Below are 23,674 nucleotides of genomic sequence, written 5' to 3'. Positions count from 1 at the left end.
TGTGAAAGTTTACCTTCTTCCATTTCATTGAGATTGAAAATTCCCATTTTAATTTCTGAATGCCCAAATTAATTTTGTTAATCGAACTGTGCATGGAATGTGTTCATCATTTTCCATGTGTTTGTCACATTTGTGGTTGCATATGATAAACTCTGTCACAAGGTATTTCAGGCACCAGAAACTTATTTCAACAATTTGTAATGCTGTCAATGAAGACATTAGCCATGTCTTTTGGGAATGTAATGAAACTAAACAATTTTGGAATGATCTTGAACTTTGGCTTAATAATTTACAAAATATCTTATTTGGTTTGGTTCTAAGTACTCTAATACTTTAATCAATCATATAGTTTTATTGGGAAAAAGGCATATTCATGTAAGTGGAATTAAAGGAACCAAACCGAAATTAGGTATACTTTTAAAACTATTTAAAAACATACTCAATCGATAAATTTATTGCTACCAAAAAGGATGACAAAAATAACTTTAACAAAAAATGGTCACCTTTATTCTCAGTATTTGATTCTTAGCTCTCTGTTGATACATGCCATGTCTGAGTCTGTGTGTAGCAACCGTTTTGGGTTTGAAAAAGGACAATGTTTGTTTCCAACCCTTTAATTTTTTAATGAGTGTATCGGTCCAGACTCGATTATTCACAGACTGACGTCACATAGCTGGAATATTGCTGAGTGTGACGTTAAACAACAAACCAAACAACCAAAACCAAACAACCATCAACTCGAAGAAGAAGTTCTTATATCTTACCCTTACTTAGTACTCTAACTCGTGAATGCCTTTCAAAGAAGTTATTGTTACAGAATTTATTTTTTGATTGTGCAAGTGCTTCAGATGACCAGGTTGACCCATGAACAACGTGTGATACTACATCACCAGACCTTACATTTGTTTTTCATCTTATATCATTGTTTCTCTAAGTGTTCTGTCTTTGACTTCAGGTGGAGAAGGTTATTGGCAAATACAAGAATGACCTGGTAGAAAAACGGTACCGATTCAACACTGGGCTTATATCATTGTCCTCTAAGTGTTCTGTCTTTGACTTCAGGTGGAGAAGGTTATTGGCAAATACAAGAATGACCTGGTAGAAAAACGGTACAGATTCAACACTGGGCTTCTTCTGAGTAAGATTGTTTGCAGAACTCATTGCTGCGATAATTTCCTGAAACTGTTTCATAAGTAAAGACAGACATAGATTAGGTCTTCTTTCCAAAGCTGGAGTAAATTTTGGTGAAGGTCGTGAGAGAATCTTTCTGAATTCCACATCAGCACTATTTTGAAGCTACTCGTGGTGAGAAATCTCCATCTTTACTATGATTGCCTATAATATAGTTCTATAATCAATATACCGTATTTGACGTAATAAGCGCCCACGGCGATATTTGCTGATATATTGGCTAGTGAACAATCCCAATAAGCACTCCTTCCAATTGATCAATGTAAACAAGACTTATTTATTCGCGTATAATACGCATTCGTGTGTTATATGCATTCTTCATTATGGGCAATTAAATTCTGGGAAAATGTATCTGTCGCATATAAACATTTCAGTGTGTCAGCATAAACCACAAAATTTATCTTTCAACTCTCTTTTTTCCACCAAAATAATATTCTAATAAGATCCCCCTATTTCTAATTTTGAGAGCGCCTTGGGCGCTTATTACGTCGAATACGGTAAATACTTGTATAGCATCAATGTTAACTCCTCTCATGTTATAGCATCCTTGAAGCTCAACAGACCGCTGCTATCAGTTAAAATCATTTAATCACTTTATGTGAGTGATTTCAGTATTGCGTAAGGGAATATGGAATCGAAAACCATGCACTGTAATCTTATGATTATCTTTTAAGTCTTTAGCACAGTTGTTTTTTGGTTCAGGCGAGGCTAGGAACAGCTTGAAATGGGCTGATGGAAAGGCTATCAAGAATGAAGTGGACATGCAGGTTAGTCATCAAGTCGGGTGGTTCTCAGATATTGCTTTCACTTGATATTATGCTAAAATTCAAATCTGATTCACCTGCTTATGTGTATCTGACAGCAGCTTGTAGAATGTCCGGCACTAAGGAACAGGAATTTTTCTTGGATTCCCAACTTAGTTGCCCTCGGCAGGCAAATTTGAAAAAAATAGCTGTTTTGTTTGAAATTAGGATTTTTTTATTTTTCTTACATTCAGAGGCCCCTTAACATAGTTTTTAAATTTTGCGTTCTGTGAGGGATTGTAAAAATAAGCACATGCTTTCTTCATCTTTATTGGTCCTGGTATCAGTGAAATGTCGGTCACCTCTACGAAGTCGTAACATGAGTTAACTATATTAACACGAATTGAGAGATTTTTTAATGCTAAATTTAACTTCTATTTTCGGCAGACTTTGGGCTGAATATCAGCTTCTGATCATGTCTAGATAAATCCCAGCTGTCCTGTGTGTTAAGTTTTTGTTTGTACGACCAACATGGACATGCTTTTTTCAGTGACTTGCCTCCTCTAATTAAGGGAGATAATTCATCTTGCTTGCGTGAATGTTGGATGAAGGTGTTGATGACATCCATCTGTACCATCAACTGGTGACTGTGCTGTATGTTAAGTCTTATGACCTCAATGACATGTTAACAGCCAAACTGTCACAGAAATTCTGTTTAAGTAACTTTTCGAATTGAGAAGAAGGTTGTTGAATAAACATAAACAGTAACTATCCCTTTTACTGCAGATTTTAGACCTCCTGGGCCCAAAGACTGATGCTGACCTAGAGAAGCCCCAGAAACAAAAGGTACAGTTGTCATCATCTAAATGGAGGATTCCTAAATTGACCTTTTTGAACAATAATAATTTGAGGATATTGTAAATACTTTGGAAATTGGGACATGCCATGTTCTTAAAGATTTAGCAATCATTTTAGTATTATTGAATGATTGTCCAGTCATCTAAAGAAGCACAACAAAGTTTTAGAGGTAATGCTGAAATGCTGATAATCAGTGGTTTGTCACTGATAAAGTAGACGTGTTTGGAAACATGTGAATACTGATGAAAATGTTTTATCTTTGGCAGACTCCCAAGCCAGCAAAGTCTGCAGGTGATGCCCAGAAAGCTGCTGCTGCTGGCCCATCTTCAGAGAACTGTAAGTTGAACTCCGTTGTGTTTCTATTTGAGGAACTGTGCAGACATTCCTGCTTAGAATTGGGCCTCAACAACCTGTACATTGGGTACGAAGTGATTGAATGGACGTGAGGCTCCGTGACTTGTTTGATCGCTGGTCATCATACCCCAATGAACATTGCTCATAATATCAATCACTGGATTGTCTGGTCCAGTTTCGATTATTTATAGACTGATGACATATAGCTGGAGTATTGTGTAGCTTTGAACAACAAGCGAACAAACAAACAAAGCTCTTTTGAAGATTTTAAAGACCATAATAAAAATGACTTCAAATTTGACTTTGGCTAAATTTTGCGAAATTCATGTGTTAAACGTTTATGTTGTGTTGTGCGGAGTAAGCAATGTACCAACTGTTTCAGTCCTAGGGGAAGACGGTCATGTGAAGAGTTTCATGGAGATGATGGGGGATGCTGTCAAGTTCCACAAGCCAGGTGAGCTGTGTGGATCAGAATTCTTCTTGTTGGCACTCTTAAAAAACATGGACTTCTATCCCTGAAGTGATCAATATTCAATTATAAGACGACCCGTGAAGATTCCGGGGTAGAATAGGTCTTCAGCAACCCATGCTTGCCGTAAAAGGCGACTATGCTTGTCGTAAAAGGCGACTAACGGGATCGGGTGGTCAGGCTCGCTGACTTGGTTGATGCATGTCATCGATCCCAATTGTGTGGATCGATGCTCATGATATCAATCACTGGATTGTCTGGTCCAGACTCGATTATTTATAGACCGCCGTCATATAGCTGTAATATTGCTGAGTGCGGCGTTAAACAACAAACCAACCAAACAAATCGATTATAAGGGAACTTTGTATGATTTCTTAGGGATAAAAGGATATGCATTTCTACCTCTTAATGACAATATTGCCGATGTGACGTAAAGCTTTAACTCACTCACTTAATGACAAATATTTAAGTGTAATGGGACTTTGTATGATTTCTTAGGGTTAACAAATAGGAGTGTAATGGTATGTCCAACTATCAAACTATCACAATTGTTTGCCCTACGATAGTACTATATTACTAGGATTTTATAAATGCCAATGGTATTGTCGATAGTATGCATAACAATTGATCGTATAAATAGTTGCAATGAGTTATAAATAATACATATTTTAGGCTTAAATTGATTCTCAGGCAATGGCAGTGTCATTTTTGTTGTTGGTTGTTTAAACTAGTATCTAACCAACCATATATATAATTGTATACCATCAACCTGGGAAAGGGCCTCCCTACATAAATGTATTCCTTGATGGGTAAAATACTGGAATACAGTATTTCACTACTGTTGGACTTGGAGTATTTAAGTTTTATTTTTGTTTTTATTAAAATGGAAATAAAAACGAAACGTGCGTCGGACTGTATGATAGTGAGGGTGGTGCCCGAGACTACTGTTATTTTTAGCCTTATGTGAATTTCAAACCTGGTTGGTTAGCAAGGATTACAGAAAATCAGATTAGGACTTTCCTTTCTTTTTGAGTAGTGACAGGGAGGAAAATTACCATTGTTGAGATTGTCAACAATACTTACTCATTTCTGTTACATTGATGAATATAATTATCAAGCATTAAAGTTGGTTTACTACTACTGCAATAGCTGACAACTATCGCAATTCTGCTGCAACAGTGTGTGCTACTAATGCAATAGTGAAAGTAGCCCTAATAGTCACCCCTATTAACAAATCATGTGAAGTTAGGAAACTGGAATAATAATATGGGGAAAAGAGTCAAAGGCAAAGGCAAGTTTTTTTAAGCGGATATTATTATCTCGTTTGTATCAAAATGGTATGTGTTATGGTCAGTCAGAAATTATGTTCCGGTATGATTGGTTGGAGCTCTGGTTTGCTAACAAATGACACCAGTTACCCGAGAAGCACTTTTGCCAGATTTTAGGCAAAATTAATTTTTTCATGAATGTTTTGATTCATTTTTCAGGTGAAAATTACAAAACTGATGGCTATGTTCTCACACCAAAGACTATGGACATCCTAAAAGAACATCTCCGGGTCACTGGTGGCAAGGTCAGAGTTGCCTCCCTTAGTTGTGCTAGGATATGTTGATTGTCGGTTTGAATCCTTGATTCATCCCTAGTATGATACTTGTTAACATCATAACCATGCATGACCTGCATTACTTACTTCCAACTTTTAATTAACGGGTTTTATTTGAAAATGATATGCAGTTCAAAGCAATGTTAAATGCATCACAGTCTCTCTCTTAGACTGAAATGGGTATGCGATGGTAACAATGGCTGCTGAGATGGATGACTCAACTGTGAGACCAGCATCATTTATTACTTGAATTTAAAACCGCCTCCATGGTCTAGAGGTAGAGCGTCTGCCCGGGGAGAGGAAGGTCCAAGGTTCGATCCCTGGCCGCGTCATACCAAAAGACGTTAAAAGATGGTACTTGTTGTTACCCTGTCTGGCGATCGGCTTTAAGGGGCTAAAACAAGGACTGGTCTACACGGGAGTCAGTATACTGTGTCTGAGTGGGGTATTCATGTCAAACTGCGGCATGGTATCTCAGTGAGCTAGCACTATAAATCGGCATCGGTCTGGACTAGTACAAGCAGACACACACACACACACAGATTTGCCCTGATTATGCTACTGTGTACAAAGTAAATACATCTAAGACCTGCATCTCGGACTGGCGTCACATGGGAAGCTGACACACAGGGATGTAACTGAAATACTGATGAACGCAGCGTTAAACTCACTCACTCACTCACTCACTCACTCACTCACTCACTCACTCACTCACTCACTCCATGAGTGAGTGAGTGAGTGAGTGAGTGGGTGAGTGAGTGAGTGAGTGAGTGAGTGAGTGGTTCCATGAGTGAGTGAGTGGTTCCATGACTGAGTGAATGTGGTTCCATGAGTGATTGAGTGAGTGAGTGAGTGAGTGAGTGGGTGAGTGGGTCACTCACTCACTCACTCACCCACTCACTCACTCACTCACTCATGGAACCACTCACTCACTCACTCACTCACTCACTCACTCACTCACTCACTCACTCACTCACTCACTCACTCACTCACTCACTCACTCATGGAACCCCTGGGCTCACATTCTGCCGTATTACATTTGCATGCAGTCATAAAATAGCTGACTGCATACTTTTATAATGATATGTATTGTGCTCAAAATGTGATATTACCCTTTTCTTTCCCTGACATGTAGGTATATTCAAGATTCCCCCCCGAGCCTAATGGTATTCTCCATATTGGCCATGCTAAGGCAATCAACTTCAACTTCGGGTATGCCAAGGTAAGTACCTGTCTCTAGGGGCACCCTGTCACAGCTCAGGGTCAATACTTCACACTACGTTCTCCATCACATTTTGAATACATATGGTCCGACCCTTGAAGAATTGATCTTTGTCAACCCATGTTTGTCGTAAGAGGCGACTAACGGGATCGGGTGGTCAGGCTCGCTGACTTGGTTGATGGTTGACTTGTCATTGTAGACAATTCAGTGATTGACATCATGAGCATCGATCCATACAATTGGGATACGATGACATGCATCAACCAAGTCAGAGAGCCTGACCACCCGATACTTACTTACTTAAATTGGAGATTTTACGTGCGCTTTCCGACTGCAGCATATTTTGCACACGGGGACCACCCGATCCCGTTAGTCATCTTTTATGACAGGCATAGTTGCCTTTCAAGGCAAACATAGGTTGCTATTGTACCCCGGATCTTCACGGGTAGTGTTGTGTATGTACTGATGACGAGGCCCAGCTTGATGGGGGCTCAAAGGGGGCATTATCATCATTGCTAAGCATCAATTGTATATTGCAAATTCCATGCCAATTGTCAGTCAGTTTTCTTCCTGGAACAGCCGAATTGGCCACCCCCGTGCAGAGTTGTGCCCCTTAGACATGCCAGAATCCTTTGATCGGGGTTCAAATCCTGGTTTGCCCCGATTATGTTTCAAGGTTTCTCAGTGCCAACCTGTGTTCATGGGTTTCACTAAGTTGTAAATGTCTGAGACCTGCATCACTTCAGGCTTATCTCCTACAACAGCTGTCACTCCATGACCTAACTGAAATATAGAAATAAAGAAATTCAATCAAAATTCATTGATTCGTAATGACACCCAGCAGATTTTGAATGAAGATGTATTTTGACGATGAAGTTTGGATGTCCCCCAGGCTACAGGTGGGAACTGCTACCTGAGGTACGACGACACCAACCCCGAGAAGGAGGAGGAGAAGTTCTTTGTGGGGATCCGAGAGATGGTGGAATGGCTTGGTGAGTAGATAGTCCAGTGAGTAGATCGTCCAGTGAGCTAGTTCTGCTGTCTGCCTAGCATGCCTGCTGTGTGATTCTAACCTCATCCCCAGCAACGTATGCTGTCGTAAAAGGTGACTTGATTGATGAGGTGGTAAAGCTCGGTGACTTGATTGAAAGTGTGTCATCATTCCCCAACAGCACATCTTCCCGAGGCAAGAGAGTTAACTGACTTTAAAGTCCAGTCTCCACCCTTGCCAAACTAGGCTGGAATACTTGGCTTGATCGTAGCGCCACCAGTGGCTATTACCAGTTATGTCCCCTCTAAGCCTCTCCTATGGACCAATGAGATTCCACCTCTCGTATCACTTGCGTTTGCTTCACACAAAATGGTGGCGCACAGTCAGGACGATCTGATCGATAATCAAGATCTATATTGTGATAAAACGGGTCTTACATTGCGAAATGCATCATTTCACGTGAGCACCTTGATTAAGAACATGAAAAGATTTGGAAAATATCAGCTGACAACGAGTTGGCTGGTGCACATGCTTTGCAAATCCTGCAAATGACTGCACAACAGTTTACGAACCGGATTTCGATTTAGGTGCGCGATTTGGATTGGACTATGCATAGACTCGTTAGTCCAGCCAAAATGTAACTCCATAATACCAGCCTAGTTCGGCAAAGGTGGAAACTGGACTTTTATAATCAGTTAACTCACTTGCCACGGCAAGATGCAACAGCATGGATCATTGCTCACATCAATCACTGGCTTGTCATGTCCAGATTTACGGCGTTAAGCAACAAACAAGTAAGCAAGAAACAAGTTGTGACAGTGCTGGCAGATTTCTAAAAGTCACACAACACTTGCTCACTTGCTTGTGGGCATTGGAGCCATCAAGAGCTCAAGCTGAAATAGGGTCAGTATTTCGTTAACCCCTCAAGCCTAAGATATCAGTTGCAGACGTAACATGTACAAAAGACGGCCTTCATGGCCTACGTTCTCTTGTGTCCTCGATAGGTGTGGTCAGCAGTACGTAGAGTAGCATCTGACCGACACGAACGATTTACGTCAATGTGATGGCTGTTTTCAGGTTACAAGCCTTGGAAAGTGACTCACGCCTCGGACAACTTTGACCAGCTGTATGCCTACGCTGTGGAGTTGATAAAACGGGGCCAGGCTTACATCTGCCACCAGCGACCAGAGGAAGTGAAAGGTTACAATAACCCGGATTCTCCGTGGAGGGACAGGCCTGTTGATGAATCTCTGCAGCTCTTCGAGGTAAGTTCAGAACATAATACCGTGAACTGGAAATGTTGCACATAATGCGGGGGGATATAGTCGATGTCGTCCTTCCAGATGTCTGTCTGTAATCATATCGTTTCTGGAGAACAACTCTAAAACTGTTCAATATTTTTCAACAAAATTTGGCAGATATATCAAACAGATCCTGAAGTGGTGCCTTTTGCTATTTACAGATTTGGGGCATTTGTATTTTTTATGGATTTCCATGGAATTTTTTTAAAACTTATTCTCATAAGGGGATGGATTTCGTTTCTGGAGCTCAGCTTGAAAACTGTTTAATATCTTTCATCAAAACTTGGCAGATGTATTAAACAGATCCTGAAGTGGTGCCTTTTGCTATTTGTAGATTTTTGGCATTTTTAATTTTTTGCCGTTTCCATGAAAGCATTTGGATTTGGTCTCAAGATGGGATGGATGTCCTTTTCAGAGCAGGGCTTGAAACTCATTAAATACTCTCAAACAAAACATGCCTTTGTGGTGCCTTTATTTTAAAAATGTTAAGGAATATTTTTCCCCTGTTTCCATGGAGACAAATTGGACTTAGTCTGAAATTGTCTTGCTGTTTCTGTGAGAGTAAAACTTAAAATCCTTTAAATATGTTTATCAAGGCTTTGAAAAGTGTTTCAAATAAAATAAAGATTCTTTGGTATGGTTGTGTGATTTCTTTTTTCATTTTGACAGTTGTCAGGAAGTATAATCATAGGATAAACATTTAAATATGGTTCCCATTGCTATTTCTCGATTTAAACAAAATGTTTGCTTGAAAATGTGTTTCAAGGAAATAAAGATTCTTAAATCGGGTTGTGTCATTTCTTTTTGCATAAAGACTGATCTATTACTGTAGAATAAACATGCTGTGAGAAGTTTTTCCTACTGCTTTTGACATACACTAAAGTTTTTCGCAAATGTTTTGCAAATGTCAAATAAACCATTCTAACACCACTGCGACATTCCATAGTATATATGTGTATAAGCCCATATCGCAGCATATGCTCACTCCAATATTTAAAGAATGCTAAAATTTGAACTCCTGCCATTTGTAAATTCGCCCATCCTTTTTGTGTTCGATGTTGGATTGGCCCATTGGGCTTATATTTAAAAAAATGGGACGGGGGATGACTCTTGATTTATCCTGAAAAGACTCAGTTAAGCATTCCAATTGTTGTCCATTTAAATTGGAAGTTAGAAGTACAGTAGGAATTATTTCCTCTGGTCATGTCACTCTGTTGATAGCATCTTCAGTTTCTTTGTATATCTATCCGTCCAGAGTTGGGGAACGCAAGATGTCCTTGTCTTATTATTAAAATGGACACTGTGTAATGCTAATTTCCAGAGAAGATCTTGAAAGCCCTACACTATTTCTTTATCAAACTTGGTACATTGATAGGTCCAGCGGTGAGCCTTGACTTAGGCTGAAAATGGCGGTAATGCTCATTTCCGGAGCAGATCTTGAAAACCATACTATATTTCTTCACCAAACTTGGGAAACAGATAGGTCCAGTGGTAAACTGATACCTTTTGGTTGTTTAAGGGTTTTTTAAATAATTATTTTTCAAGTTTCCATGGCAACAATATATATATATAACTAGCTGACACATTCATGACAAGCATTTAACCATTGCAGGGCATATCAATGACCTTGTCCTCATATGACTGGCATTTGAGCTGCATTTTAGGGGACTTGATCTTGCATTTTTGGGAGCATTTGACCTTCAGTAAATGTTATTTTAGTGTGTCTGATCTCATGTGTAACAGTCAAATAATGATTGTCTGTTCTGTAGGATATGAAGCGAGGCAAGCTCGCTGAAGGGGAGGCAACTCTGCGCATGAAGACAACTCTGGAGGAAGGGAAGAAGGACCCTGTTGCTTACAGGATCAAGTTTGTATCCCACCATCGGACCGGAGACAAATGGTATGGGCAAATACATTTTATGACAGCTCTGATTATCTTCTGTGGGTATTCTGGTGGAATAGGTCCCCAGTACTAGGGCTGGGACAGGTAACTCGGGTCCCCGGGTCGGGTGGGTACTGAGTAGGAGCCGTGTACCCACAGGACTACCCAGACCCTTGGCTAGTCACGTGATATATAGTTTAATGTTTAACAGTTTAATAAAATTAAATAAAAATAAAGCTTCGGTCAAGCTTCATAGTGTACCTGAATACTTTTTACCAGGGTTCTGGTCAAACTATTCCCTATCGGACATTTTGTACCAATCTCTTGAGACCCACAGCGGGTACACGGGTAGGGTCGTATGATTGGGGGTTGGGTACCCGGGAAGTAAATTTGCACTCGTCCTAGCCCTAGAAGATGTCCACAGTACCCAGCTCGAACCGACTGATGAGGATTGGATGGTAACAATGTGTGATGTGGCTGATTGTGTATGAACATGCGGAGACAGTAGCGATAGCAACTTATGCCATCTACCACTGGTCAGCCATGATATTAGGGTTGGGACGATGGACCAAATGTACGATCCGATACGTATCACAATACCTTACTCACGAGCCGATATGTATCATGATACTTGCACGTGCTCTTATCTGTGGTCCGTAAGCCAAATACCTGGCACACTGACTATTAACACTTGGCAGTGTTTAGGGAAGTTTGGCACAACGGATGAAAATATTTACATTTTCACTATTAACTTTCACTACTAATTAGTGTTTAGTGGAACAGCTATCAAAGAAAACTTTTAAGATAAGAATTGATACTTTTACTTTATGCACGACTGTGAGGATACTTGTATCGAGAAGTAAAAGATCGAGATCCACCGATGCCTCAGTGTATCGTCCCACCGAAGAGGCGACTAACGGGATCGGGTGGTCAGGCTCGCTGACTTGGTTGATGCATGTCATCGTATCCCAATTGTGTGGATTGATACTCATGATGTCAATCACTGGATTGTCTGGTCCAGACTCTATTCTTTACAGACTGCCATCATATGGCTGGAATATTGCCGAGTGTGGCGTTAAACAACAAACAAACAAACAACATGAGAAAGCTGGAAAATTCCTCACTGCAGCTCAAAACATCTTTCCTTCACTTACCATAGGGTTCTTTTTAATAAAGGACTTCAAATAACCAAGCTCCTTAATAAATTTCCTTATTTGAATTTAATGTTTGATTTATGTCGCAATTAGACTCTATAAATTTTTACAGAACTTAATATATCACAGGTGCAGATCTTTTTAGTGAATTACTGACTTGATTTAGAGAAGAAATCCTCAGCCAGTGGTGGGGCGGTCGGGTAGCCTCGTGGTTAAAGCGTTAGCTCGTCACGCCGAAGACCCGGGTTCGAATCCCGACATGGGTACAGTGTGTGAAGCCCATTTCTGGTGTCCCCCGCCGTGATATTGCTGGGATATTTCTAAAAGCGGCGTAAAACCAAACTCACTCACTCACTCACTCAGCCAGTGGTATTCCTTGTCAAAAATCATCCGATTTAATGAAGCCAAATGAATGTGTGTTTTTCACAGGTGTATTTATCCGACGTACGACTTCACTCACTGTTTGTGTGACTCCATAGAAAACATCACCCACTCTCTGTGCACCAAGGAGTTCCAGTCCAGGTGAGGAGAGTTCTGTGTTTGCCTCCCTGTGGGGACCCAAGTGTGGGGAGTGGTGGGCTAGCCTAGTGCAGATCCCGGGTTTGATTCCCACATGGGTACAGTGTATATTACAGCAGTGAAGATCCGGGGTAGACTAGGTCTTCAGCAACCCATGCTTGTCGTTAAAAGGCGACTAACAGGATTGGGTGGTCAGGCACACTGCATGTCATCGATCCCAATTACGAGGATCGATGCTCATGATATTAATCACTGGATTGTCTGGTCCAGACTCGATTATTTACAGACCGCCATCATTTAGCTGGAAAATTGCTGTGTACTGCGTTAAACAACAAACCAACCAACCAACCCATGACCCATGAAGATCCGTGGTAGACCGTGGTCTTCAGTAACCCATGCTTGTCGTAAAAGGCGATTAACGGGATTGGGTGGTCATGCTCGCTGTCTTGGTTGATGCATATCATGGTATCCCAATTGGATGGATCGATGTTCATTATATCAATCACTGGATTGTCTGGTCAGGACTCGATTATTTACAGACCGCCATCATATGGCTGGAATATTGCTGAGTGCGGCATTAAAACAACAAACAACAACCAAACAACCAAACAACCAAACAAGCAAACACTCAGTGCCTCCCTGTTGCAGACGGTCCTCCTACTACTGGCTGTGTAACGCCCTGGACATCTACTGCCCAGTCCAGTGGGAGTACGCCCGCCTCAACCTCAACTACGCCGTCGTCTCCAAGAGGAAAATAGCCAAGCTCATCAATGAAGGATTCGTCAGGTATGCTGATGCTATTTGGGATTCACACCATCACAAACAAGGATCCTCAATTCGGTGTCAAGTTCTGAAGCTTGATGATTTCAGGGTCAAGATTTAATTTTTTAATGGTTGACAATGCCCCTTGTTGTAATGACAACAAAATTTGCAAATTGATAATCCTAAACGTTGTGTTCCTCATAATAAAGAAGTTGACATCCATAACTTCTCTTCCTTATGTGTCTCACTTCTAAATGCCTTTCGTGGGTCACGGGTGGCCTAGTCGTCTAAGGCGCCGCAATTTGCTGTGCAGAGTTGCACCCCTTGGGCATGCCAGAAACCTATGATTGTGGGTTTGAATCCCAGTTCACCCCGATTATGTTTCTAGGTTTGTCAGCACCATACCCGTGCTCGTGGGTTTCACCAAAGTTGTAAACGTCTGAGACCTGCATCACTTCGGGCTTTCCTCCCACATTAAGCTGACATGCCTAGTATAACTGGAATACTGTTAAATGCGGCGTTAAACCCCCCTCACTCACTCGCTCTAAATGCCTTTCAAAGACTTGATGCTACCCCTCAGCGTGAAGATCTGGGGATACCTCTACAGGAGGTCGTGTCAAGTTGACTTTCTAATGTGCCAGTTTGCGTCAAAGCTTCTGCATTCTCATCATGAGTGACAGGGTTAGAAACTAACAGTTTTTGTCCACTAGTCCTTATAATGATAACATATAGCAAAATCCTTAAAATGGGCCAATTTCTACTAGTCCTTAGGATACCTTTACTCAATGGTTTTTATTTGTGCATATCAAAATTTGAAAATGGAGGTAGTAAAGGAATGAAGCAGAATCATTTTAGAAAGCTAACATCTGATTGGCTCAAGAACTGATTGGCTCAGAACCATTTTAGACAGCTGACATCTTATTGGCTCAAGAACTGATTGGCTCAGCATCATTTTAGACAGCTGAAATCTGATTGGCTCAAGAACTGATTGGCTTAGCATCATTTTAGACAGCTGACATCTGATTGGCTCAGAATCATTTTAGACAGATGACATCTGATTGGCTCAGAAACATTTTAGAAAAATGACATCTGATTGGTTAAAGAACCCACGCTACTTTCATTTACAAGTTTGCTCAGGGTCGACTTGACACAACCCCACGGAAGTGTCCTCAGATCTTGACACATAGTGGTATCGTATCGGAATAAAAGATTTTAATTAAATGGCTTTAATTTTCCCTGCATATTTGTGGTAATAGTTGAAATATAATGAAGGACCCACCAATGAACTGGTTCATATTTGACATTTCAGTGAGAATTCCATTCTTTCAGTGAAAAATAATTTAGACTGCTATTTTATTGGAAGGAACATGATTATAAGGAAGAAATACTCTTCTTTGAGTTGGACCTCACGTATTGTTTGTTCATATATGTATGGAGATGTCTCTAATAACAACTATGATTGTGTTATGAAGGACACATGTTAAATGTTGCAGGGACTGGGACGACCCTCGTCTGTTCACACTGACAGCATTACGAAGACGGGGATTCCCCCCTGAAGCAATCAATCTCTTCTGTGCCAAGGTCAGCTGTTTCTCCTTCATCTGCTGTTCCGTAAACTGCTGACTTTCAAAATGTTATCAAAGAAATGTATGGAAAAATGTAAAGAAACTTTCTTGGCAGTCATATTGAAAAGTGTTAGTCCACTAAGGCGTCTTGTTCTGCCAAATATTCACGTAGTCGCTACTTTGATATGTTGGAGGGTGGGTAGCCTTGTGGTGGAAGCGTTTGCTTGTAACTCCAAAGACATGGGTTCAATTCCCCATGTGGGTTCAATGTGTGAATTCTTGCCTCTTCTATGACTGGACTGTTGCTGAAAGAGATATGAAACTATACTCACTCTGCGTAGGGGGAGTCTGTTTGGGGGGGTTTTGGTTTGGTTTGTTGTTTAACGCTGCACTCAGCTATATTCCAGCTATATGATGGCAGACTGTAAATAATCATGACCAGTCAATCCAGTGAGCATGAGCATTGTTCCACACAATTGGGATACGATGACATGCATCAACCAAGTCAAAGAGCCTGACCACCCGATCCTGTTAGTCGCCTCTTACGACAAGCATGGTCACCTTTTATGGCAAGCATGGGTTGCTTAAGACCTATTCTACCCCGGATCTTCACTGGTATATGCTAGTTGTAAGAGATGACTTAGAGGTTTAGATGGTGAGGCTCGTGACTCTGTTAATTGCATGTATTCATAGCCAGTTGGTGGATTTGTTGCTCATAATATGGATCAGATATGGTCCAGACTTGATTATTTCAGGCGATGCAGTGTAAACAAGAAACAAACACTAGTTTCATATTTTTAGTGACTATCATCAAGGATGATGATACAAAATTTTGAAAAGAATTATAATCTTTAAAAAGTACCGGTAACTAAAAAGATGCCTTGATGGCCCCCATTAGCATCTACGACGTGATTATTTGCCTAATAGTGAACATATATTTGAAGCTAATTAACTAAGTAGCTCTGCACAAGAATTATTAGCCAACCTTTAATGTTGACAGATTTCCTTGTAAAGGGAAGTAACTCTAGTGTAATTTCTGACTACAGGCCATATCCAAATATGAAAAAAGATTGAATTGCTTCTTGTCATGTGTTTGGTTGTGTGGTTTAACCTGTTGCTGATGTTGCAGGTGGGAGTGACGATGGCTCAAACCGTTATTGATCCCATCATGGTGGAAGCGTGTGTCCGAGATCTGCTTAATGTCACAGCCCCAAGGTAGGTTGTAATGTGATCTGTGTTATGCAGTTCTTAGTGATATGGTCCTGTGACTGATGCACTGATATCTTCATCGCTGTGGCGATTCTAGGTTAGAATTGGTCCCCAGCAATCTATGCTTGTCATATGAAACTACTAAATGAATCGGTTTGCCAGGTGCAGGAACTTGGTTGTTATCGCTCCAGCTTGATAACAGTGTAAGAATCTACATCGAAACATGACTATGCGCAATAAACCAGAAGTTCTTATCCATAAAGTTGTATGTTTTCTTACTTACTCGCCAACTTCAAGAATGCCAGTCAAAAATTCAGTAACTTAGGTGACTATGTGTCTTCCTATCCCGACAGATTGTATCATTCTCACAATATCAATCACTTGTTTGTCTGGTCCAGCATATTATATACCATTATCTGCTGGAGCCATTTTGCTACAATTTATGCCAAGAAGGTTTGAGTCTGCTGGCCCAAACAGGACTCTAAGCATCATTTTCAGCAGATTTTAGTATCTTGACTACTATGTTAGTATTAGCTGAGCTTACTAGACTTAACTACCAGTGAAGATCCAGGATAGAATAGGTCTTCAGCTACCCATGCTTGCCGTAAAAGGCGACTATGCTTGTTGTAAGAGGTGACTAACGGGATCGGGTGGTCAGGCTTGTTGACTTGGTTGATGCTTGTCATCGTATCCCAAATGTGTAGATCGATGCTCATGATGTCAATCACTGGATTGTCAGGTCCAGACTCTGTTATTTACAGACCGCTGTCATATAGCTGGAATCTTTCTGAGTGCGGCGTAAAACAACAAACAAACAAACAAACAATCTGTGCCACAAACGTTTACCACAAGTCTACTTGCCCGAACAAGACTCTAAGAATCATTTTAGCAGATTTGATCATCTTGACTACTATATTGGTATAAGCTAAGCTTACTAGACTGAACAGAATTTTGCTAGACTTGGGCTTCGAACAAGTGGCTAAAGTCGCTGACTGTAGCTGTAGTATTGCTGACAGTGAATTAAACAACAAACAGACAAAGACTGATGTCTGAGGAGCATGAAATATCAAGCCTAACCAGCTGGGTGTTCTGTGTACAGGGCAATGGCCGTCCTGGAACCTCTGAGGGTGACAATAACCAACTTACCCAATGCCACCAGCGAGGTGTCCGTACCCAACTTCCCCGCAGATGAGAAGAAGGGCTTCCACAAAGTACCTCTCAGGAAAACAATCTTTATTGAACAGTCAGACTTTAGAGAGGTAAGAGCCTGCCACTAAAACACACAAAGAATTACAAGAAATATCTAGTCTGACTAAAACAGAGCTCCAGAAAAGCTGCGTATCTGCGTGAAATACGCATCAGAAATGCAGATATACGCAGTAAAATATAATCCAAGCGTATCAAATACGCAACGAACATTACAGATACGCTACAAAAATAAAATTTGTGCGTATCATCAAAATATTGTGAAGTAACCCTGCGTATTCGATTAGCAAATCAGCAACTTATTTTGAAATTATAAACGGGCATTCCGTCAACCTTGCCAAACTCCACGATGACAGTCACATCATGATCATTTGCCATCACACTTTCTTGTGGAAGTATCGTGGTATTTTTGAGTCCTATAAAGCTCTCGAACCCACACGACACCAGTTTGCAGGGACTAGATGAATAGTGTTTTTAAATATTTAACTTAAATACCCACATGTGTAAAAACTAGTGGGTAACAGAAATTTGAATACGCAGATAGAATTACTGATACCCAATGATTTTAAAATGCATGGGTAAAATACCCACAACACCAAAAGCTTATTTGGAGCTCTGCTAAAACAACATCTTTAAGACGTCTGTCATGTCTACAGAACTCTACAAACTGGGATGTATTATGCTTATTTAATGTGCCAATAATGAGTAATATTTACATCAGTTCTGAGTTGTTTTGTTTCACATAATTGTTGTTGTTATTTTCATTTGATTTTTATTGAATTACCGCATTGCATATATATATATATTACTCAAAAGACATTTTATGTGACTTAGTTATTTTGTCACTTTTGGTGGTCAGACTTAGTGACTTGATTGAATCATGCTCCTGATGAGGCTAGGCGACTAAGCTTGCCGTAAAAGGCGACTATGCTTGTCGTAAGAGGCGACAAACGGGATCGGGTGGTCAGGCTCGCTGATTGGTTGATGCATGTCATCGATCCCAATTGCGTGGATCGATGCTCATATCAATCACTGGATTGTCTGGTCCAGACTGGATTATTTACAGACCGCCGTCATATAGCCGGAATATTGCTGAGTGTGGCGTAAAACAACAAAGCAACCAACCAACCCGATGAGGCTGCTAATAATATCAATCACTGGTTTGTCTGGTCCAGACTTGATTATTTACAGGCCACCTTCATATGGTGCGGCAACAAACAAACACACAAAACAACAAAACAAAACAACAAAAAACAAAACAAAACACCTTCACTCACTCCCTCACCTGACTGTTTGTCTCAGGAAGCAGACAAGAACTACAAGAGGCTTGCCCTGAACCAGTCTGTTGGTCTTCGACACGCCGGCTATGTCATATCAGTCGACAAAGTCAACAAGGTAGGCTCACAATGACAGGTATTTATTTGGTTTGTTCCTATTTCTCTTTCTTTTTCGGACCGCCTCCGTGGTCTAGTGGTAGAGCGTCCGCCCGGAGAGCGGAAGGTCCGGGTTCGATCCCCGGCCGCGTCATACCAAAAGACGTTAAAAGATGGTACTTGTTGTTACCCTGTCTGGTGCTCGGCATTAAGGGGTTAAAGCAAGGACTGGTCAGCTCGGAGTCAGTATACTGTGTCTGAGTGGGGTATTCATGTTAAACTACGACATGGTATCTCAGTGAGCTAGCACTATAAATCGGCATCAGTCCGGACTAGTACAAGCAGCCACACACACACACACACACACACACGTGCATGCACGTCGCTATATAAGTGCAATAATCTTGGACGCGACTTTAAACCCAATTTCACCTCACCTCACCTTTCATTTTTGAATTGAACAATGTTTCTCTGATTAGTTTTCTACATCAGTACATGATTGCACTGTTTATGTAGTTTTCAACTTGGAGACAATGTTATATTTGTTATGCCGATACAGCTCCTAGAAAACGCCCTTAAAAACTTACGTCTCTGGGAATTCCAGGCATAAGAGACTCTGATTATTGCATGCTTGTTGTAGATGCTGATTACAGTTGGGTGGTATGTGGGACTGGGTTGTGTCCCAAAGGGGTTCATACTGTAGACTACTGATGTGTTGGACGTTGGGACAACTTACCTCATTTGTTTCTTGAACCCGTGCAGATCCGGGGTAGGATAGGTCTTCAGCAACCCATGCTTGCGACTAAAGGGATTGGGTGGTCAGACTTGCTGACTTGGTTGATGCATGTCATCGTATCCCAGTTGCGTAGATCGATGCTCATGAAGTCAATTGATTATTTACAGACCGCCATCATATAGCTGGTATATTGCTGAGTGCGTCATTAAACAACAAACAAACAAATCATTTGTTACATGTAACGTTTCCTGTCAACTTAGTGTTGAGATGTAGTGTAGGGTAGTGGTATAGTGAATACAGTATTTAAAATATCCAACTGTCTGACAGTCCAAGACGGTGCATGCCCGATGGTTATTATTGTATTCCCTAAATTAGTCTAGTTTTCATTGAATGTAACTGGTGAATTAACTGTAGTTAACAATCCATCAGTTTATTGTTATCTTCTGAGAGCTACCATTAAACAGTACTGCTCTTATGTTTACCCTGTTGTTACTTTTGTTGTGGAGCATTCTGGACTGGCAACATTTTATCAGGACTGGCAACATTTTATCTGGACTGGCAACATTTTATCTGGTCTGGTAACTTTGCAAAGTTGCCAGTCCGGTTATCTGACTGAAATTTGGGAATTATATAAACTAGTAACTAGTAGTGCCATAAGTGACAGGTGGCGGTATAGTGAAGGTTTGGTGGCTTAGTGAAGGGTAGTTGTATGGTGAAGGGTTGATGGAGAAGTGAAGGGATGGCATTATTGTGAAGGGTGGTGGGATTGATGGTTGGCATTATAGTGAAGGGTAGTGGGATAGTTGAGGGTTGGCATTATAGGGAAGGGTAGTGGTATAGTGGAGGGTTGGCATTATAGTGGAGGGTAGTGGTATAGTGGAGGGTTGGCTTTAAAGTGAAGGGTAGTGGTATAGTGGAGGGTTGGCATTATAGTGGATGGTTGGCATTATAGTGAAGGGTAGTGGTATAGTGGAGGGTTGGCATTATAGTGGAGGGTTGGCATTATAGTGAAGGGTAGTGGTATGGTGAAGGGTTGGTGGAATAGTGGAGGGTTGGCATTATAGTGAAGGGTAGTGGTATAGTTGGGGGTTGGCATTATAGTGAAGGGTAGTGGTATAGTGGAGGGTTGGCATTATAGTAAAGGGTAGTGGTATAGTGGAGGGTTGGCATTATAGTAAAAGGTGGTATAGTGGAAGGTTGTTGGCATAGTGACAGGTGGTGGTATAGTGGAGGGTAGTGGTATAGTGAGGGGTAGTGGGAAGACTATTCAAGTCACACACAGTAGATACATGACCTCGGTATATTGCAGGACAACGCAGGCAAACCCACAGAGCTGCTGGTCTCTTGCAAGAAGGCAACTGAAGCTGAAAAACCAAAGGCTTTCATACATTGGGTGTCCGACCCTCTCCCCTGTGAAATACGACTCTATGAAAGATTGTAAGTATACATACTTTATGTTGTAAATATAGTCTACTTTAGTCATCTTCCCGAGGCAAGAGAGTTAACTGACTTTAAAAGTCCAGTTTCAACCCTTGCCGAACTAGGCTGGTATTATGGAGTTACATTTTGGCTGGAATAACCAGTCCATGCATAGTCCAATCAAAATCACGCACCGAAATCGGAATCCTGTTCGTAAACTGTCGTGCAGATTTCAGTCGATTGCAGTATTTGCAAAGCATGTGCACCACCAACTTGGTGTCAACAGGTGTTTTCTAAATCTTTTCATGTTTTTAATCAGTGTGCTCACGTAATTTTATGCTGTGTGCAATGTAAGACCCATTATATACGATATAGATCTTTGATTATTGATCAGATCGTCTTTAGTTGGTGCCGCCATTTTGTTTGTTGCAAATGCAAGTTATACGAGAGGTGGAATCTGATTGGTTTAAAGGAGAGGCATAGAAGAGACATAACTCGTAATAGCCACTGGTGGCGCTACGATCGAGCCCAGGAATTCCAGCCTTGTTCGGCAAGGGTGGAAACTGGACTTTTATAGTCAGTTAATTCCCTTGCCTCAGGAAGATGACGTTAGAACACTCATTAGGGAAGTGGCCATATTAGAAAACTCAATATCACCCCCAAGATGTGAAATGTTTGGAAAGTTGAAACAAACAACTGTTTGGTATTGGTCCAAATATTCAGGCATTGCTGTAACCCCTACCAAGGTAGTGCAAGTAGTATGTCATTTATACTGTTTACTTTCAATTCATTTCTATTTGTCTATTTGCAGGTTCTACCATAAAAACCCGGAGGATGCCAGTGAAGTGCCTGGTGGTTTCCTGACGGATGTAAATAAGGTGAGCTTCTGGGGAACTACGCCGTCAATGGGACTGGACTGGACTGAATAATATGCTTTTCGAACAATACATATTGCAATATCTTTTCTATGTTCAGGCGGGGGGCATGGGTGGCCCAGTCGTCTAAGGCGCCGTGATTTGCTGTGCAGAGTTACGTCCCTTGGGCACCCCAGAAACCTATGATTGTGGGTTCGAATCCCGGTTCGCCCCGATTATGTTCCTTGGTTTGTCAGCACCATACCCGTGCTTGTGGGTTTCACCGATGTGGTAAACGTCTGAGACCTGCATCACTTCAGGCTTTCCTCCCACATTAAGCTGACACGCCGCGATATAACTGGAATACTGTTAAAAGCGGCGTTTAACTCACTCACTCACTCACTCACTCACACTTAATGTTCTGGTATATTGGGTTAAAAATATTACCAGCTTTGTTATTATTTGTATAATTTAACCTAAAGTATGAACAGAAATTCATTCACAAATGATGATTCCGTTTAAACCTGGTTGACAAAATAGTTAAACTTGTTACAACTACTGCTCAATAAAATGTGTTTGTGTTTATATTCAAGTTGGTTTTTCCGCTATCCAAAGTGTGCTGTGAGGCCGTCTTATTGTTGATGGTCATTTTGGAGCCATAAATGCGACGTTTCATTAATGCAAACAAAGACTACTCGCATTTTTCGCATGAATTTCAAGATTTACAGTATCTGAAGGCGTGGGTTTGATTCCCCACATGCGTGAAGCATATTTCTTGTGTCGCCTACTACCTCGTGTTGCTAAGTTATTACTTATAATGGCGTAAAACAATACTCATTCCAATATGCAGTTAACACATCAATACATAACTGGTACTTCTGTAAAACAAATTGTCAGTCTGGGTTAAATTTAAAATAAAAAACCTCTTAGTTTCATTAGGTAGTAAACATTTGAAGTAACATGAAGATCCGGGTTAGAATAGGTCTTCAGCAACACATGCTTGTCATAAGAGGTGACTAACAGGATCGGATGGTCACGCTCGCTGACTTGATTGATGCATGTCATCATATCCCACTTCAGCAGATTGATGCTCATGATGTCAATCAGTGGATTATCGGTCGGTACTTGCTTATTTACCAGCTGCTGTAGATGGAATATTGCTGAGTGCAAACAAAAGTATTACACCTCTTTGCTGTGATTCAGAATGCACTCTAGGGTTGGACGTGACTCAGAATAATGTGCGTTCTGTATGCACAAATGTATAGCATGGACGCAGAAAAAAGAATATATTGCATCCCGAGGGAGGCATGGTAATATTACTGTATTCAACGAAATAAGTGCCCCGCTCTAATAACCGCCCACGGCGATATTTGCTAATATATTGGCTCATGAACCACCCCAATTAGCACCCCTTCCGATTGATCAATGTACACAAGACTTATTTATTTGCATATAATACGCACTTGTGTGTTATATGCACCCTTAATTATGGGGAATTAAATTCTGGAAAAATATTTCTGTTGTATATAAACATTTCAGGCTGTCAGCACAAACCACGAAATTTATCCTTTAACTCTGATTTTTTCCACCAAAATAATATTCTAATAAGAGCCCCCTATTTCTAATTTTGAGAGCGCCCTGGGCGCTTATTGCGTCATGGATCCCCAGGGTTGTAAGATTAAGCTAACACTGCACCCTAATTGGACAAACATGATCGTGATAAGACATTTGGATATTTTACTGGAGCTTCACAGCGCATGTGTAAGTGAAATGGAGAAAATGATAACCACAATTTTACTTTGCATAAATAAAGTGTAAAGTCTTTTAATCTGTTGATTATCAAAGTCAGTGTGAATCTGTAACACACATTACTGCTGAACTATGTACTGTTGTATAATGTTGGAGAGGCAATGGTGAAGTAGGTGAGATAAGATCACTGTAACCGGAGTTACCTCCCATGTATTGTCAATCTCAGGGCATGACATTTTTGGGTTTCATTCCACTGTCCATCAAAACATGCTGAATAATCGTTCATGCTTGCATTGTATTGAATCATTTGATGTCTCAGACTTGTTCAGACCTTCCCTCACAGCAAGCTGACACTCTGTGATATAAGTGAATATCACTAAATACTGTGATACAGCAAACACACTTACTTAAACTCACTGTGTGCATGGTGTGTGACCATGTTCTCTTAAAACAGTTTTCTTTCCTATTTCACTACCGGTATGTGGAAACCACATCGGTAAATAACCAGATAGGC

The 23,674-nt window shown here is 40.8% G+C and overlaps 1 protein-coding gene across 2 annotated transcripts in view; it reads left to right on the top strand.

Moving 5' to 3' along the window:
- Positions 1-23,674, top strand: part of LOC124133853 (glutamine--tRNA ligase-like) — a 97,759-nt gene that overhangs the window by 3,536 nt on the left and 70,549 nt on the right. For both annotated transcript variants that reach the window (XM_048397004.1, XM_048397005.1), the window contains exons 4-21: positions 1,063-1,138; positions 1,894-1,958; positions 2,721-2,780; positions 3,059-3,128; positions 3,529-3,600; positions 5,103-5,188; positions 6,354-6,440; positions 7,333-7,432; positions 8,509-8,696; positions 10,502-10,632; positions 12,198-12,290; positions 12,936-13,073; positions 14,543-14,630; positions 15,744-15,829; positions 16,923-17,082; positions 18,332-18,424; positions 20,448-20,575; positions 21,369-21,435. In XM_048397004.1, coding sequence (XP_048252961.1) covers positions 1,063-1,138; positions 1,894-1,958; positions 2,721-2,780; positions 3,059-3,128; positions 3,529-3,600; positions 5,103-5,188; positions 6,354-6,440; positions 7,333-7,432; positions 8,509-8,696; positions 10,502-10,632; positions 12,198-12,290; positions 12,936-13,073; positions 14,543-14,630; positions 15,744-15,829; positions 16,923-17,082; positions 18,332-18,424; positions 20,448-20,575; positions 21,369-21,435 — 1,788 coding nt within the window. The remainder of the gene's footprint in view (positions 1-1,062; positions 1,139-1,893; positions 1,959-2,720; positions 2,781-3,058; positions 3,129-3,528; positions 3,601-5,102; positions 5,189-6,353; positions 6,441-7,332; positions 7,433-8,508; positions 8,697-10,501; positions 10,633-12,197; positions 12,291-12,935; positions 13,074-14,542; positions 14,631-15,743; positions 15,830-16,922; positions 17,083-18,331; positions 18,425-20,447; positions 20,576-21,368; positions 21,436-23,674) is intronic.

The sequence above is a fragment of the Haliotis rufescens genome, unplaced genomic scaffold (genome assembly GCF_023055435.1).
Source record: "Haliotis rufescens isolate VD_foot unplaced genomic scaffold, xgHalRufe1.0.p SCAF_16, whole genome shotgun sequence".
NCBI classification, from domain to species: Eukaryota; Metazoa; Mollusca; class Gastropoda; order Lepetellida; family Haliotidae; genus Haliotis; species Haliotis rufescens.
This window is presented reverse-complemented; position numbering and strand designations above follow the sequence as displayed.